The 12,417-nt window shown below is 38.9% G+C and overlaps 1 protein-coding gene across 1 annotated transcript in view; it reads left to right on the top strand.

The window, feature by feature from the left end:
• The window catches only part of CPE (carboxypeptidase E), a 57,788-nt gene extending 45,697 nt beyond the window's left edge, over window positions 1-12,091 (top strand). Inside the window, exons 7-10 of the mRNA XM_059818205.1 lie at window positions 5,844-5,983; window positions 8,293-8,392; window positions 10,754-10,872; window positions 11,993-12,091. Of these exons, the coding sequence (XP_059674188.1) occupies window positions 5,844-5,983; window positions 8,293-8,392; window positions 10,754-10,872; window positions 11,993-12,091 (458 nt within the window). The remainder of the gene's footprint in view (window positions 1-5,843; window positions 5,984-8,292; window positions 8,393-10,753; window positions 10,873-11,992) is intronic.
• The last annotated feature ends 326 nt before the right edge of the window (window positions 12,092-12,417 follow it).

Here is a 12,417-nt window from a genome sequence, read left to right as displayed (position 1 = left end):
GACAAAACTTCGGAGTGAAACTGAGCTGGGGATTTCTGAGCTAGAAACTCAGCTTGCATTGGAGTGCTTTGCCTGTGCATTGGCTTTGTTGATTTGTACCAGATGAACTTTGAACACACGTACTGGTTTTATTGTTTGCTTTCCTTTTAATGTTCAGTTACAGTCTCTGAATGAATTTTAAATTTTTTACCTGGAATGAGCAGGAATCACTCAAAGCATTAGACAGCACAGCCTAACTCTGCTCCTGTTACAGTAAAGAGGCTACTAGAAGAGGAAAATAATTAACCTCATGTGAAGAAATTAGGAACAGAGCAACGACTGGTAGCACTCTCACAGCCAGCGATCACCTGCGTATTTTTAGAGCTGTTATTCCCAGTCTTCACAAGGGCAGCATGTTTCCTCTGCTGTGGTACCACAGGTACCAGGGACTGGATGTAAGGTAAAATGTTGACTTTTCTGAATATGACTGAAAAGCAAAAATTTCCCTCTGTGTGAAGCTTTCCACAGACTTTAAATTGGAACTATTAAAGCGCACTTGACAAAACAGAGTTTGCATAATTTAAAAAAACCCTGACTATAAACAAAATATTGAGAGGTTTAATAGTTAAATTTTGTTTCAATTCAGTCCAAAAATTATCTTAATGAAATATTAACTATAAAAACGTGAGCATATTTAACTTCAGCTTTTTTTTCCTTAGGAAAATGCTATAAAAACCCAGTCTTTCCATTGTTTTGATGAAATGCTTTGATTCTGACTGAACTGCACATGCCAAAGGCACATTTTTCCATTAGAAAAACTTGTTGGAAAGTTTGAATTATTTTCTCCTTTTGGATCTTATTTTAAGTTAGACCGCAAATTCCCCGAGTGAAATCTTTCTTTTTCTCATGTATTTGTACAGAAGTTAGTAGACAGGAATCCTAGTTCTAACCGGGACCTATGATCCTAATATGGTGCAGATAATGAAAAATAGAGAGACAACAATATACTTTGGACCATACAGCATGAGTCTGGGGTTTTTTCCATGTCAGAAATCAGCTGGCAAGCTGTGACTTTTGAACAAAACCTCCATGGTAATGTTTGCCACAGGCTGACTTAAAAAAACAAAAATAATTCAGCGAAAACAGTTATGTTGTTTCCATGTCTAGTGCTAAGGAAAATAACTAAACGTTGCTCAGTTCAAGTGAAAATTTTCTTGGAAGCTTTAGTCCGAAAAGCCCTGTCTGGAAGCTGAAATGTGGCTTGTAAGTTATCAGTTGTGTCAGTGACCTTTTGCTATCCATATGATAACGCACTCAAAGTTAGCAGTGGTATAAGCTATTGAAAAGCCATTTGTATTGCTTTAGGAAAAGTATTTCATTGTATATCCTTACCAGAGTTCAGAACTTATCAAGAGAAACTCTCCGAAGACCTTCTCTGCACAGCATTTGCTCTGTTCGGAGCACAGTTCGCAGCTAAGGTGATGCTTCTCTGCCTGTGTACCTTTAAGTTGCTGTGGGCTGTTCTGGGTCCTGCGAGGGGACGTGAGAGTAGCTCAGTGTCCTGTGGGCATCTACAGGTTAGGCTCGCATCCCTGTGTGATCTCCCTGGGTTGAATGGAGGCAAAATAAAAGAACTTGCCACAAGTTTATAGAGAAAGGGGGAGAACTGAAGCAACGTGACTGGGAATAGAGATAGAAAATAGCTCTGGTACCTACTTTCACCTGTGTTTGGTGTAGAAAGGAGTGCATGGCTTTAGCAGAGCAGTGGTGAGGGAAGGAAAAAGGAGAGAATGGAGGACAGCTGAGCTAGGTGAGAGAGGCTGTGCTCTCCTAGACGCTGCCTTTGACAGTACCTCATCGGAGCAAGAGCTCTGACGTAGGAAGGGCTGATTTTTCTTTCTAATAAATTACTAAAGTTGCTGTTGCCCTACAGAGCTTCTTATGGTGCCCCCAGTTGTGCTGCATCAATTTCTTTGCCCATATCATTCGCCCACAGGAACTTCCACCTTCTGTAAACGTCAGCGCTGCATGGTGGGCCAGCAGCAGTCTCCATTGGTTCCTCAGTACGCAGGGATAATATAAGGGTGGCTCTCTCGTGGTTGCTCTTGCACATGTTTTTCTGAATACCTTGGTTCTTTCAGTAGGAAGGCTGAATGTCTGGTGGCAGAAAAGTCTGGTAGCAGCCCTTGTCTCAAACTGGAAGTAAGGATGAACCCTCCATTGCATTCATGTTCTGTCCTTGCCCTCTTGTAAAACTTAAGTATTTCCTCATCAACCTCAGGCAAGGTAGCAATTCTCCATTCAGGTTTTGGGGTGGAGAGAGCAGATGATGTACAGGAATATTTGACGCTTGCTTCTGTCTCTTAATACGCTTTGCTGTGAGGTTTTTCTCACTATTACCTGCTTAGTAGTTACTTTCTTCTGTGGAGCAGGGGCACAGAGGAAATAGCCCCCCCAACAGCATCTTTGTGCTAAATCTGAGATCATGATGCCTGTTACACTTGTTTTGTATTAGTTGTCATCTGTAATTAGTTGCTACTTGTAGGTTTTTCAGAGAGCAGCAAGCAAAGACAAAGGGGTCATTCTTCTGTGTTCAGGAAAGGCCCTTTTATCCACCAGACCCTGGGGAAAAACAAGCCTGTACATAAAATCCATGCTGTTTTTAACACTGGTCTTCTCCCTACCCGCATGTGATTAATAATTTCACTTATGCACAAGAAAGCCAAATTAGACTTGCACAGACAGCTTTAATTTTGGCATTTCCTTAGCTGTTGAGTGCATAACTTTTCAACACCACTAATGGTTTTTTAATGTACCTTTTGTGTGGAGTATCTATTTGGAAATGTAGATGAGAAGAACAGATAGTAATGAATTAGTAACTAGCCACATGCCTGTTGTGCTTGTTCTATCATTACAGAGTCACCTGAGTCTAATCAGATTCGTCTCATTACAAAAATAGCATTTTGAAGCAGCTTACATTGCTGTACTATTAGGCTATTGTTTAAGTGTTTTTTTGTTTTCAGATACTCTCAAATCACTCTTGGCACTCAATTCATTCCTGACTTGAATTAACTTCCATGTTACTGGTTTTGGAAGCAATGTTAGGTAAATTTTTTTTAGGATTTTATACAACACATGTAGGGGGGACATTTCTCCCCAATATGCACGAGGCTCAAGTTCATCCTGTCCTGCTAAAAGTTACTGTCTTTATATGTGTAGAAGCTGAACTAGCTTAGTGCTGTAGCTTGTAGTTCAAAGTCTAAGTAATTCTGATGCCTGGATGCCAGGGGCACACCCTGCACTCTACTTTCTTTGTGAAGGTTGGAGTTCCTTTTTTAAAAGCTGAAGAAATTAATTTTGTTCCATATTCTAAACTTATTTATGTAAGTACTAATATAGAGACACTGTCATCCTTCAGGAGCCATGCAACAGAGGAGTGTTTATGTTGCTCAGTTTCAAAGAAAAGTCCTACCCATGGTCAGCAATGAAAGGCATTCGTTGCTGAATCTCAGTTATAGCTGAGGTCTGCTAAGCCTTTCTCATCTTCAAAGCGTGGTCCCTGTTAAAGTATAAAAAAAGTTAGTTTTGTGCTATCCTGTGTTAAAACGAGAGGCTTTGGGAGTGTGGTGATGTGCATGCACCTGATGTATGTGACGTGCATAACAAGAAGGAATAGGGCAGTTAGCGAGCTTGACCAGTGGCACCAAAGTTGCTGCAATGCTGAGCACATTTTTTGAAATATATTTATTTCTTGGATATTGCACCTAATTGCCATATTGAACAGGCAGGTAAAGAGTACAAATTGTATGTAGCCAGCCTGATGCTCTCCAGATTACAGAGGTAGTAGGCCACAGTTTAGGTCTAGGCTATCTTCACCCTATTTTCCATCCCAGAGATTCAGATCATCACCTGCAGTTCAGTGACGCAAGCTGAATTTTTTTCAGGACCAACACATATAAACTGCAGCCCAGGCCATGAGCTGGGAAACAAACTATAGGAAATGGACATTGTGCACAAACCTGGAAAATATATTGCTTCTTTATTCTGTCCTTGAGAAACTAGGGCATCCCTGAGTATCACCTTGCTTTGGGAGTTGGTGGGGGAGGCAGAAACTTCCTGAGAATTGGAGCAGTAATGGTCAAGAGTTGTTGGCACCACAGTGAAATTACATCATGCCCTTTGGCTCCTAGTTCTCCTCTACATGGATTCTTTCTTTCTTGTAGAAGAAAGGCAAAAATAAAGAAAAACTACATTCTCTAGTGTCTGGAACAGATGCTGGCAGTCAGCACTGCTGTCAGGAGTTTACTCATGACTCCCCTGCTCTCTCACTGTGTGCTGCTGAATGGTTCATCTTTCATTCTACTTGGTGGAACATCAGAGCTGTCCCTCCTAGGAGCACCTTTGCCTTCTGTGTCCTCATTTTTCAGCCATTTAAAAAAAGCTTAGAAATAAAAATGTTCTTTCAGGAATCTGAAAAGTCCCTGTTCCTATCAGTATTTAGGAGTCTCGTTGCCTGGTTGGCAGAAAATGGATTCACCCTAATGTGTTGGCAAAATCCCACTTGACTCAATCTGTTCACTGCCCTCGTGGTTCTCTTTTGGATATGACGTCAGCTCTCTGGATGTTTCTGGACTGCTGCACAACACTCGTGCTTCGGTAAAGAGGCTGCGTTGGATCTCATATGTAGCTTGCATGGGGGAACACGGGGCTGAATGAATTAGCTGTGTTTGAAGCACTTTTAAATCCCTCGGAGACCTCCAAGGGGATGCTCAAAATGCTTGGTAGCCTTTTTCTTTTCAGTCCTCTGTTCGAGAATCCACTGACTCTGCTAGCCAGATAGACTGGGAAGGCAAGCTCTAATTCTACACCAGCTTCTGCAAAGAATATATTTATAACCCTCCTGGGGATAGCCACAGTCCCTCTCCAGCTGGTTAACCTGGTTACAAAACTGGAAAGTGCTTTGGTTATCAGTTAACTGATTTGAGAAAATAGCCAATATTTCCAGGTAGTATGAGGAAGGACTCAGAAATGTAAAAGAGTGCATCTTTCCAATCAAGTTTTTATTCCTAGTGATGATGCTACTGTACATATTGTTAAATTCCTATGATTAAAGTTGAATTAATAATCATGTTTCTTATAATGTATTGATTGAGTGGGTATTGAGTGGGAAATACCCGTATCCATGGAAAAATTTCCGTGTAAATGAAGTTTATACGAAGTTTGCTTTTGTATTTTTTTTGGTGAAAAATCATAAATGTTTGGAATCCATGCCAAGAAGCTTGACAAAGAATATTGCTTAGCAAACAGATGCTTTTATTGTAAAATGTTACTAAGTTGAAATCCTATATTTTCAGAACCTCCACACATTTTTGACCAGTCTTTATAAACCTCTTTTTCAAAGGCACATTGTCATGTTTCATTTGCTTTATAATTAATTGCCATTCTTCTTGCTTTACAAAGTGATCACCTTTTACTTTCATCTGGAAATATTTTAGCCATAATAGGAAATATTCTTCTGTTCCTGAAGAGAAAAAAAAGTAATTTATATAGCAGCTATCCAAAAACATGTGTCAAGTAGGAGTATACAGGCCAGGTGCAATGTCAGGTAGAAGTATACAGACCAGGTGTCAACCATTTTCTAAAGTATCCTTGGGAAGAAAATGTTTTTGGGAAGTAATTGTCTTGTTGGTTTCTCTGATTTAATGCCTCTGATTTCAGAACTAAGCTGATTAAATAGAACTGCACCAACTGTATTTATAGCTATTCTTTTCTTAACAGCCCCAGTATCTCACGTGTCTCCCTTTACTCTATTTACTTCAGAACAATACAAAATGCATCACTAACTCTCTTTTCTGGCATTGCAGGAATGCAGGATTTCAATTACCTCAGCAGCAACTGCTTTGAAATCACAGTGGAGCTTAGCTGTGAAAAATTCCCACCTGAAGAAACTCTGAAGGGCTACTGGGAGGACAACAAGAACTCCCTTATCAATTACATCGAGCAGGTAAAAAAAAAAAGGGGGGATGGCAAAACTCTAGTTATTGTACATGAAACTTCTAAGCTTTGTGCTGTGGGAACATCTAATTCAAAATTTCATATTAATCCAACTGATACTCCTCCATAGTTCTCATATGTGTCTAAGGTGGTAAATCCTGTGTGATCTTTCTAAACGTGGAAGAGAGGAAAAGAAGAAAGATGTTATAATATGGAATTTATCTCACCTTACTTAAGCTATTACAGATATTTAATTTAAATTATTTGCGTTGGCTTCCTCAACAAAAAGAAATACACATCTCCAGAGTATAATTCATCCCCCCAGCACTGCTGGGAGGGAGATGGATTGCCTTCTACAGATAGCAAAGTGCGTGTACAGCCATGGATGAATTGCTCTGGATGGACAGGGAGCCTAGACGGCTGGATTAGACTGTAGCTGCTTGGCAGTTCAGTGTAACATTGGAGCACATCCCTGATCCTGGTTTTGTAGATACTCCACTGCTCTCTGATCGCATAAGCTGCTGATATTCAATGTAGAGCTGTCAGTGTGAAGACTCTGAAATAGATCTCTGTGTGTGCTTTGGGTTTGGGTTTTTTGGTGGTTTTTTTTTTTTTTTTTGTGTTGATTTTTGGATTTTGGTTTTTTTAATCATTTCATGCCAATGTAACAGGCTGCACTGAAATGATTGTTCCAAGCAGTGTGCGAGTATCGAATTTCTGAAGCCTGGGTGTTATAGTTAAAGATCACAAAGATATGATATCAATAATGGCTGCACACCTGGGATTGGAAAATCAGAAACATACTTTGTTAGCAGAGCTGGTCAAGTGCAGAAATGTTTTAGTTAGCCAGAAATCTGAAGTATTTGAATATTTGAAGTGCTTGAGTTATACCATTCTCTTAGTTGTATGTGGGCTGAGGAAAAAGCTGTATCTGCTCTGCAGGGTTTTTTCCATTTATTACGGGATCCATCTCAAATTGTTCAACTCCTTTGCACATGGGTTAATTTTCTCTGACTCATGGAAAACTATGGTGTCACTGCATTTTCAAAGTTACTAATGTGTAAGAGATTATTTTGCCAACTTCCTTTGCTCCTGTGGAGTTGCTGGCTTTATCCTTGAAGTTCAGATGGTCTATCTGGCACTGGTTTTTATCCTCTTACAGGATAACAGGTCCAGTTCTATGCTCCAGCTCCGCTGTGATTGCTGAGGACAGTGCAAATATGTACTCTCTGCTTTTCTAAGCCGATCTGTGTCAGGCTTCTCCCACAGTGTAAATTAGAAGAATCTGGTGAACTAAACTGTAGCAGTTGAATACACCATATAGGTTCTTAAAGGGGAACATCAAAATCTCAAAATAAAGTTTGTGATCCACAAGTCTTTTGAAATATCACAGAATCAGAGAGAAGCCTGAACTCTACAGCACTTCCCCACTTAATTTCCAGGCTCCCGATGAGGTGCATCTCTGCACAGGTTCAAAACATTCTGTTCTCCCCAGTGCTGAGAGCTCCCTATCTCAGGCTGTGAAAAAGTAGTTGATCCTCATCGCTTGCCTCTGAGGAGCTCAGTCTGCTTTCAGGCCATCCTTTAGAAATACCAGAAGGACTGGTCTCTCCACACGCCGTGTCAAATCAGTGCTTTAATTTTGTATATGCTGGGAACAGACAGGTTAGGTACTGCTGGTGCTGTTGCTTGGACTATGTTGCCTAAGAGGCAAGGAGGTACTAGGACATGACCCACCATCCCCTTTCCCTCACAGGCCATGTGGGGAGTGTTGTGACTCTATGTAGTCCCAGCTCAAAGACCTGGATGTTTTGGGTGCACGATAGAGACCTCAAGCATCTCACACAGGGATTGCCCATCAAAGTCCAAGCGCCCACATTTAACCTGTTAATGCTTCACTTCTAAGCAGTTATGTCCATTATTGGCCCTAAATTCTTACAGTTGATGAAACTTTAAAAAAAAAAAAAAAAAAGAAGTTTTTTTTTTAGGCTGTCTTTCAAAGCTTTTCAGCACATTCATTAATCCCTGGTAACAAAGACTTTCAAGTCAGTGTTCATATGTATTATGATTTGCTGCATATTTCTGAGAAATGCTTGCATTGCACAGAGGAATTAGTACCAGCTGAATTTTTTTCCCTCTTCGCTGTTTGTTCCATTATGACGTTTAGTAATTATCCTTGATAGTTGTTGGCATGTAGACTGTGGGATCCGTAACATTCATCCTTAGTTATATCAATAGATATTTCACTGATGAAAATGCCATCTTTTCTTAAGAATTTTCCAGTGATTTCCCATGTGTTGCTGACTTTATTTATTTTAGATTCATCGAGGTGTGAAGGGGTTTGTTAAAGATCTTCAGGGAAATCCAATAGGAAATGCTACAATTTCTGTGGAGGGGATAAGCCATGACATTACATCAGGTGAGCATTGTACCTCAAGAAAACAAGGGCTGAAATTTAACACCCTCTGCTTGGTAACCTGGAGCCATTTCAGATCTCATTAGCTGAAGCTTTAAGGAAGCAAGATTTTGAAGCCGGGAAAACATGTTATTCTTCAAGAAGCTTGTTGTCTGCAGGATTTCATGAGTCTTTCTCTTGTATTTTGTTCTGAAAGTACCTGGAGACTGGTTGTTGGGACTTGATCTCTGGCATGAATTGGTTCTGGTGGCTCTTGGTTATTTGTGCTTGGTTTGTCTTCTGATTTGTGGTGCAAGTAGTGTTTCACAACTCCGCCAGCATTTACAGTCCTGTCAGCAGTGCTGTTTTGAGTTTAAAGGCTAAATTGTAGTCCAAAACATTACATTAGTTATAATGTGATCATACCTTTTGGTATGTAAATTCTTGACAGACTTTCAGTTTATGTAACTTCCTCCTGTGAAGGTAAATTCTCTCTGCTGTTTACAGTTATATGACTTTTTTTTTTTTAGAAGGGCGGTTCTAAAAGAGGAAAGTATTGTGTTGGTGTTTATAGAAAATTGTGTGTCACCTCTTTGGTGGCAGTGTACTTTACCTTTGAATTCATTCCTAGAGTCGCTCGCACAGTGCCAACTTGCAGTCGTCCCTGTAGACCTATGCTTTCTTATTCTGAATAGCAATTTTTTTTGTAGGAGATACTAATTAGAAAAACAATAAAAAAATGCCAGCACTTTATGTATGAGCTAACATTATGGTCATTTTCTCAATGATCTGTCTCACTATACTGTTACAGAGATACAGAATACTATGATGAAGGACTGGTAGACGCTGTAGTTGGCTTTGATTTGTGTTTTTTCTTGCATTACCTGCAACAGAGCAGTATTTCTGCCAAGCAGGAGAACAGTCCATGATAACATTAGCTACCTTCTTTCACTGTATATAAGAAGGCAAAAAGTATAAAAGCTGGAAATAAATTTTCAGGGATAACAAAAAGCGAATACATTGTGCAAAGAGATACTTTGAGGTACGAGAGAGTGATGCATATAATACTGCAGCTCAGATTTCTACGGTACAAAAAAGCATCTAATCATTAATCCTCTCACATCATTGTGTGTGTGTATAAGCCTGGAAGTCATATATTGTCAAAACAGTGAGGAAAACAAGTACTTGAATTTTAGCACATTCAAAAAGAAGGATAAATATTCTTGGGCTTTTTTTCCCCTGCTCCTTTGTTCGTGAGTTAAAATTCAGCTTTGTTCCAGTGCCAGGAATTAGAATAGATCGTTATCGTAGCTCTGCAGCTGTATTTTTTCCCTTTCTGTTTTATGAAGAGAAAAATCTGGGAACAACTGGACTGACTACTGACATTTTTTGACCGTGCGAATTGCAGACATTTAGTAATATTTCCCTTTGTACACTCTGTAGCTGCAAATGTGCTGAAAAAGCATTTAAGGAACTGGCAGTAAGAGCATGGTCAAGTGCTTTAAATGGCACTGCTAACTGACCTTTAGAATAGCCTAGTGATGGTTTCTGAAATTCTGCGTGGAGATAGAGAAATTCAGACTATTAGGCTATGACAAATTAGATGGTTGCCCACTGCTGGTGCAGGAAGGATCTCATTCCTTGTGAAGATGGGAGAGGGTCATTTCTAGAGTAGAGGATGATGCATTTTCAGTCAGACCATCTGACTGATACAGATGGTCTGCAGTAACACTCAGTGGAGTAGGAGCCTTTCTTTGACCTGAGTGGATCAAACTTTCATTTCTTTGTTTAGCTAAACAGAAGAAAAAAGCCCTAGACATTGCCTGGATACTGAAACATATAGATAATGACTCTTCAGGGGTGGTACACGTGGAATATTCCAGGAAATGATAATTTATAACTTTTTCTGCAAGATAAATTGAGAAAGGTGGTCCTATTTATTTACATTTTATGAGAATAAAATTTATTTAAATTTGGATTTTCAGAATACTAAGGGACATTAAAAATCCACATTATATTGCAAACTGAAACTCAGATGCTTAACAGGAGCTGCACGTTGGCCGGAGGGTGCTTCTAAAGTAGAATAATGTCCCAGATTGTCCTTTTCTTCAGTGTGCTGGAGAGCCTTCAGCCTCAGCAGGCAAAATCTTTCACGGAGGCTACAGCACAACTTCAGAGTTTAAATCTGTTTTGGTTACATGAAAAGAAGAATATCTGTAATGATATGTTTATACAGCCCTTACAGACGAATCCTTTCAGACAGACAAAAGGAAAGCGCTGACAAGAATACAAAAGACACTGACAAGATATACAGTCTCTTCTCCTTAGCTGCTTAATTAGTTTTACACATATTTATTTGGGTTTTTTTGTTTTTCTTCTCTACAGCCAAGGATGGTGATTACTGGAGATTGCTTGTGCCTGGAAATTACAAACTTACAGCCTCAGCACCAGGCTATCTAGCAATAACTAAAAAAGTGGCTGTGCCCTTTAGCCCTGCGGTTGTGGTAAGTGCTCCTGTGTATGTTGATTTATCATCTACTATATATATATAAAAAGTCTCTTTTTTTTTCCTTCATGGTATACATGTAAGCAGGAGGTGATTTTTCAGAATATTTCAGAATATACTAATTTAGAAGGCAGACTGGTAATCTACTCTTCTAGTACTTGCTGCACAAGCCACTGAGAATGATCTCATTGTAAACTCATTTAATCTCCTGTTGGTTTTACTTAAAAAGAAAAGATGCAGCGAGGGGTAATATTGAGATACTTACACTTTTATTATTGGTTGATGTGTGAATAGCCAGTCAGATAGAAGATTACAGAGTATATTTAAATAGTGCGACATAAAAAGTAAGAGATGTTGAGGTTTAAAATGAGACTTGATATTTTAAAGCTAAAGTATCAAGTGACTACCTGTCTAGGTTAAAAGCAGTGTACAACTCTGCGCAGAAAGATAGTGATGGAGCTCTGCTTTGTGTAGATACCCAACATGTATAGTGAATAAGATCTAGGCTGCATCTAAGAGTTCAGAAGCATTTTTAATTCATCCTCTGTACAGGGGCGGATTCCACTCTTGACGATTAAAATAAATGCTTATTTCTCTAGTGTGTATCATATGCCAGGATATACTACACTAGCATATCATATCTACATTAATGAGTCGTGTCAGAAAAGCTCCCTGGATCTTCTTGATGTCATAAAATTGAATATGTCTTTTGATATGTGGGGGGTCTGCATTGTTAGACAGCAATACGCTGGTGATACTTTTTATTATACACTGGAAGACTTATGTGGCTGGCTAGTACTCAGTTTTAATTTCATCGACCCATGTTTTTTGAAGTGTTTAAACAAGTCAAAGACTGGACAGATATCTGGTTTCTTTTGGAAATTTTGCTCATCTATGTACATTTTTTAGATAAGTTTATTGTACTGATATGCTAGCATTGCACACATTTATATCATCTCTGAGAGGCTTTGGAAAAAACCTAGCCTAAAAGGGAGGGTACCTCCCTAAGCCCCATGTCTGTGTTAAACAACTTCTTTCAATAAATGACTCTTAAAAGCGTACGCTTCTCTCTCTCTCTGCAAATCTTATCGATGTTTTTAATTGTTTCTCTTACTCAGGTTGATTTTGAACTGGAGTCATTGTCTGAAAGAAAAGAAGAGGAAAAAGAAGAGTTGATGGAATGGTGGAAGATGATGTCAGAAACACTAAATTTTTAAATGAAGATTTTGGCTTTACAGCTTTTAATCTATAATATGTTGACTTAGTATAATGTACTGTGGAAAGTTCCTATATTCTAGATTTTGTGCACTTCACAATAATTAACTTTGATTTTTTTCAGTCATCTTTTGATTAATATGATTATAAATAACTCCTAGCCTCCCAGCTAGATAAATAAGTTATTAATAATTTTCTTTCATATTGTTATAGAAAATTTACTCTTATATACAAATCAGAAAAAAATGAGTGAATGTCTCTGCAGCCTTTATGGAAGTACAGTCTGTTGTGTATTATTTGCAAGTTCAGAATATGTAGATTAACTCTT

This window comes from Gavia stellata, chromosome 5 (assembly GCF_030936135.1).
Source record: "Gavia stellata isolate bGavSte3 chromosome 5, bGavSte3.hap2, whole genome shotgun sequence".
NCBI classification, from domain to species: Eukaryota; Metazoa; Chordata; class Aves; order Gaviiformes; family Gaviidae; genus Gavia; species Gavia stellata.
The sequence above is the reverse complement of the archived record's forward strand: the minus strand, read 5'-3'. Positions and strand labels throughout refer to the sequence as shown.